Source organism: Pisolithus orientalis (genome assembly GCF_024613125.1).
Source record: "Pisolithus orientalis strain OTSU chromosome Unknown F5J12scaffold_86, whole genome shotgun sequence".
In the NCBI taxonomy this organism is placed as follows: domain Eukaryota; kingdom Fungi; phylum Basidiomycota; class Agaricomycetes; order Boletales; family Pisolithaceae; genus Pisolithus; species Pisolithus orientalis.
The window spans coordinates 51,248-57,247 of record NW_026260867.1 but is presented as its reverse complement, the minus strand read 5'-3'; the positions used below and the strand labels follow the sequence as shown (position 1 = coordinate 57,247).

Below are 6,000 nucleotides of genomic sequence, written 5' to 3'. Positions count from 1 at the left end.
GTTTAGCGGAGCCGGAGAACCCTGCACGTTACTCTTTCGTTTACGATCTGCTGGCACGTCGTGCCCTTGCCCGTCCAGAAAACGTCGCCGTTGAATGTGATGGAAGAGTGGTATATAGCTATGCTGGACTCGACGCCGCTTCCAACCAATTCGCGCAGTACTTGAAAGATGCTTTATCTGTTTGTCCCGATGATATTGTACCTCTTTTCTTGCCACAGTTTCCGATGGCCATCGTTGTCCTCTATGCGATCCTAAAAGTCGGCGCGGTATATCTTGCTGTCGATATTGAAACTCCTACCATATCCTCACCATAAAGGCAGAGTGTCTAAAACAGCCAGCGGGAACAGCGGACTGATGGGGGGCGAGTCTGTCTCTCGTCATAAAATTGTGTATTTCTCGAGTTTTTGATTTTGCTGTGCCTGGAGACCACGGCTTGATTAAGTGGATACCAATGTGGAATACGTTGCCGACGCAGTTAGCACTGTAAGTGTCACATCATAGACTTGAGATCAACAGGGCCAGAAGGGTTTTCTCGGGATAGGTTGTTTTTTAATATTTTGCATCCGCCCCTCAACGTCCCCGCTTTGTGTGAGTCTAATTTACGGTCTGGTTGTTTCATGATAAGTCGCTGATATAATGAGGGCGATTGGGTCGGTGGTGGAATCATGAGTAGCCATTTCGTTGAATCAAGATATCGACACAAACAAGGAACTCGTCGGGTATGGATCGCCGAATTCGATTTCTGGATTTCTGGGTTCTGTGTATGCTCGTCTCTTTCCTCGTAGTGTGATGTTGCCAGGTCATTCTGACAAATTCGCTCCATTTGTAGGCCCAACTATCTTGTCTACGTCAATACGTTGATGTAATTGTTCCCTGCATTTTTCTGTACTGGACACTCACGCGAAGCTTGTCGTTCGATAGGTTCTACCGTGTCGGAGGAGGAAATAGAATCGCAGGGTTAATGCTTGCTCTTGTGACCCTTCTCATCCCGCTGGTCGGCACGGCACCAGTTGCATACATCCGTACGTCGTCACCTCACTTGAGTTCTCAAATCTCGTTTAAGGGTCCGTTCACTTGCCTGTGATAGCGTTCGTCGTCGTCGGTGCATTAATTTTTGCGCTTGGAATTGACCTTGTCGAGGGGACACTGTGGGATACAAAGTATCGCGTGAGTTGGTGCGTGGCAACATTTTCTTTCCTTTTCCGCAAGGTGGAGGGGGAACGGGTGATGCTGACACCGATTTCATTGCAGGACTGAGTATGTGACCATCGTGAGCATCATGGTGACGATGACTGTGGCATTTCATGATTGGCGTGCTGTTCGGGATAATTGTCAGTTGTGAGTTTTCTTTTCATTTAACTATGATCCCAGCATGTATCGTTCATTCCTTGCAAAGGTGTTTTCTTTGTCGTACAGAACTCGCGGCGGCGGAATATTCAAGCATGCTACCCTGGCAGCGCAATCATGTCCACTGTCCGCCGTCCTGCTGCATACAGGGCCTACATCCACGAAGTCTCGAAACAAACACACATTATCCAACTACAAGGTTTCCTTTTCTTTGGAACGATCGTGCGCGTTGAGGAAAAGTTACGGAGTATTGCTGAGGATCCGGACTGACGAACCAACCCTTTACAGTTCATAGTCGTAGACTTTTTTTAAGTCTGAATTTAAGTGTGTGAGGGTGGTTCTACCCTATGTTGCACTATTCTAGCGTAGTTTGACGATCTAGCTTTGGCCCCCTGTGGCCTACCATTCCTTACCAGCGAGTGAATGCCCTGATGGCAGACCTGTTGGCCGAAATGGGTGTAGAACCCATACCAACCTTCGGACCCAGTCGTTCCTGCAGAATCGAATAGCCATCCGTCTCTTCGTAACATGTCTAGATCGAGACCTGTAGCGATGACTATCACATAAAACACCACCGGCATCACCAAGAAATCTATTGTCCGAAAAAAAGATTGGGTATGAGCAGTATGAGTAACTTGACAGCCGGAAAGAAAATAAGCTGTACTCACAGATTGGAAACACGAGTTGATGCTTCCACCGGGATGTAATAACCCTCATCAGGATAGCTAGGGCCAAAGGCGGGATCCACTGTCCAAGTGCATGTGTGTTCGTCGTTAAATATCGAAGGGTGTCCCACGTAGGTGGATCGAGCGCATCGGAGGGCAGACGTGTGCTATCTGTCAATCTAACATATCGACGGACGTGGCAGAATTAGATATGGATCCGAATATAAGTGCCCCAGTCAATCCGAGTTTTGCTCACTCTGTCAAAATAAGGGACACGCCAACTCCACCTATGCACCCGACGAGGATATGTCTCGGGAAGAATCCGATGATGAAACCGAGAGTAGGTATCCCAGCAGGAGGAACGTCAGTCCGTACATCATCCGCGCCAACTATTGGTACGCAGGCTCCATCATCGAGACAAGATGAAGTGCGTTATGGTTTGACAAATTTACTTACCTGTCAAAACAGAGGACAAGGGAAATGCAATAAGCGTTGTTGCGATCACTTCACGCACGTGCTCTTTCCCGATCTCTCTCTATTGTCGATGCGATGATATGGAAAAACGGCTGCCCTCACAGGAAATTTGGGCAATAGGAAGCACAGTATTCGGACATCGGAAGCGGGATCAGATTGGAAATTGTGAGAAGGTTATGGACATACGACTGTCTCGATCATGTTACTCCCATTCGCACCTGCGAACTGACTTCCGCCGAACGAGTAGATGAATAGGGAAGTCACTGCTCTGGAAATGAATTCAGTTTCAAGTGTCAAGCCATCCCCTGAATTTTGTGCCCATATTCTCGAGAAAGCAAAAAAGCGGTGGAACCGGGATTCGAGTCGGATGGTGGTGTCGGAATGCCATACCATCGACACTAGCAAAGGAAAGCTCGTACTCACGAGACGAAAAATAGCGATACGCCCATTCCACCCAAGCTAGTGAAAACACTGGAAGCAGGAAACATTATCATTCCATCTGCGGAAATGTCCATGAAGAGAATAGGAAGGACGCAGAAAGAATCCCTCACAGGAGAGACCATCCAAGATGTTCAAAAGGGCACCAAAAATGACTGCAGGAACAGAGGAAATGGCTATTTTTGCCACATCGCAAATATCGACGTCGATTTCAAATACGTGATGCAATCTGGCACCCAAACCCGTGAGAACAGTTTTCTCGGGAGGACCCAGACTGGAGGGGGGATCGCGATGGGCGATGACGGTGTGCCGAGGCAATGAGGGCGCCGCTTCAGATGGCGTACGCGGTAGTGCTCCTTCTTGCTCTTGTATTGGGAAAATACCACTTTCCCGGGCAGCGATCTCGTCCCTCCTTCTATAGCGAGGCTCGTCAGGGAGGGACCCCCCAGTTGTGAGAGACGATGATCGTGAGTGTTCGACAATCGTTGGCATACTTCCATCGCTAGGCGATGTCAGTTTTCGAGTGAGTAGGAAAGATAGGCCTGATGGTGTGAATAAGGGAGATTCAAACGATGTATCCTCGTGTGAGGAGGTAGAGAGCATCTTTTGTGACGTCCCCGTCTCTTGAGACGACTCCAAGTAGGGGAAAGAGCAGGGAAATCTGAGGCAGAGGCAGAAGCAGTATCTAAGGACGCAATTTGCAGATGGGAAATAAAATCTAGATCTCCGGCAGGCCCATCTCCATCCTGACCATCGTAAGGAAGAAAAGCCACCGATTCAGAGGGAGGAGAGAGGGACGGGGTGGGCGTGATCAGAATCGAAGTCTCGCACTCGTGCACGCTGTCCGTGTGGCCAATGATCGGACGTAAATGGCGGTTCCTGGAGGACGCACGATCGCCCACGGGAAGGAAAAGGCAAATTGGACAACTGGATGGTATTCTCGCGTATGTCACCAGACACACGTAGGTGAGTGAGGATGCGACGAGGTGTAGAGTGGTTTCGTCATTGGAGAAGCCTCATCAGGAAATCAACACTTTACTATTTTTGACCTTTTTGTGACTTTCTTTGACTTTTTTGTGACTATTGTGACTATTTGTGACTTTTTGGGAAGGAACCTACTATCTGTACTTTTTTTTTGACCATATACAGCATTTTGAAGAATGAAAAGAGAACAGAGTCTATTGAGACAACTAAGTGATGATATATCTAAGCCAAGAAGACTAGAAAATGTCTGAAAATTCAGAGATATTGAGCCATTGGTGTGATGCACACTGTCTGAGAGAAAAATCACAATATCTCTTTGGAATCTCCATCAATTTGAATGTATGTGGTATCTATTGAAAGCCGTGAATTAGGTGGTTTGAACAAGACCAAAATCAGCAAGAAAAGTGCAGCCATGCCTGCAGGACATGGGTAATGATAGTAGATTCCTTCCCAAAAAGTCACATTAGTCACAAAAAGTCAAAAATAGTAGAGTGTTATTTTCCTGATGCTGTTATGCAATCAGCCTATGGTACCAAGTGGGAGAACAGAATGAGGCATAATGACACCACAGGAATATAAGGTTCTCTGCACCAGTATTCTGAAGTACAAATTAGTGGCACTCAAGGTGGCTTTGGAATTGCTCTGGAATTGTGCCACTGCTGCTATAAAATTTGACTCTGACATGCCAGGCCCTGTGGCACTGCTTGACTAGCAATACATGGTAGTTACTTATCCTGGAAGATACATGTCAAATAACATATCAAACTTGTATTAATGCATTGTACATGATCAATAAACATCTACCCATCATCCAAGAGCTACCAGATGCCCCAGAAATCTGTCTGCCAAGATCTGCTCAAACAGCTGGACAAGACTAGCCTTCATGTTGTGATAGCAAGGCTTGAAAATGCATGATGTGGAGTTGATGGTAGCAGCTTGGAATCTATGTCAACGTTGCTGAGTTCAGGCTCCAGCTCCCCCACAACTCTCTTCTTCATCACTCCACTGTTGCCAGTCACTCTGATCCTGTCAGATTTTGAATCCAGCACCTCTGATGACACAGACTCCACAGCTGAGCATGATGGGCATTATGCTTGGCTGCTAAATGCAATCATGGCTCTCAGAGATGAAGTAGAGCATGTGCATATCCTTAAGAGACCTGAGATGCCAATGATGCAGGCATCTCAGCTGTGCCTCCTTGAACATTTCACAGATCATCAGCCCCACCTGTTTCGAAAGCACCTTCATGTAGACCCACCAATTTTTGATTGCATTCTGGATCAGATTAGTGGACATGCAATATTCCAAAGAAATTCTGAAAACTGTCAGCTGGCAGTCACAGTCCAGTTGGTGATCTTCCTTTTCCATGCAGGGCATTATGGAAATGTGGCATTGCCTGAGGATGTAGTGCAGTGGGCCAGTGTTAGTGTTGGCTCAGTTGTCAATTGTACAAACTGTGTGATGGTAGCTATACTGGATGAGCATGATAGATTCATCAATATTCCATCTGAAGACTTGCAGGAGATGGAAAGAGTGTGGGTTTTCACTGAGTCATGCACCTGTTCAGCCTGGAGGAATGGTGTGTTTGCTGCTGATGGTTCGAGTATTCCCTTCTTTGAGAAACCACATATCTTTGGGGAAATGTTCTATGATAGAAAATCTAGGTACTCATTGAACCGCCAGGTGTGTACTCAAACACTGAGTGTGAACAGCAGAAGAAACTTACCAAGATAGCTTATTGTGTTGCTGCACAATCTTCTTGTTGTGGACTACAGACTTGGACATCTGGGAAGCATCCATGATGCATGGGCCTTCCAGGGGACTCACATCACTTCAAACCCTATGCAGTTGATTCCATGTGATCATTGGATGTGGGCAGACAGTGCATACCCATCAGAGATGTGGTGTGTTGTCCCCTTCAAAAAACCTAAAGGTGGGAGATTATCTTGAGATCAGAATGTGTATAACAAGTACCTTTCAAAGGTACACACCTAGTTTTGCCACAGTACATGGGCTGACAGCTTTGGAAGATCCATGTACAAGTTGAGCATGCATTTGCCACCTTGAAAGGGTGCTTTCAAAGCCTCTGTGA

General features: G+C 46.7%; 2 protein-coding genes across 2 annotated transcripts; both read left to right on the top strand.

Annotated features, from left to right (window-relative positions):
- Positions 1-249: 249 nt before the first annotated feature.
- Positions 250-1,491, top strand: F5J12DRAFT_559651 (sulfate transporter). The gene is made up of 8 exons (XM_051740049.1): positions 250-483; positions 542-588; positions 674-761; positions 830-862; positions 922-1,022; positions 1,088-1,167; positions 1,252-1,338; positions 1,397-1,491. Exons 1-7 carry the CDS (start codon positions 452-454, stop codon positions 1,255-1,257), a joined length of 387 nt encoding a protein of 128 aa, XP_051594620.1. The 5' UTR covers positions 250-451; the 3' UTR covers positions 1,258-1,338; positions 1,397-1,491.
- Positions 1,275-2,048, top strand: F5J12DRAFT_867441 (uncharacterized protein). The gene is made up of 3 exons (XM_051747062.1): positions 1,275-1,338; positions 1,397-1,939; positions 2,016-2,048. The coding sequence occupies exons 1-2, from the start codon at positions 1,305-1,307 to the stop codon at positions 1,615-1,617; spliced, it is 255 nt and encodes an 84-aa protein (XP_051594619.1). The 5' UTR covers positions 1,275-1,304; the 3' UTR covers positions 1,618-1,939; positions 2,016-2,048.
- Positions 2,049-6,000: the final 3,952 nt, after the last annotated feature.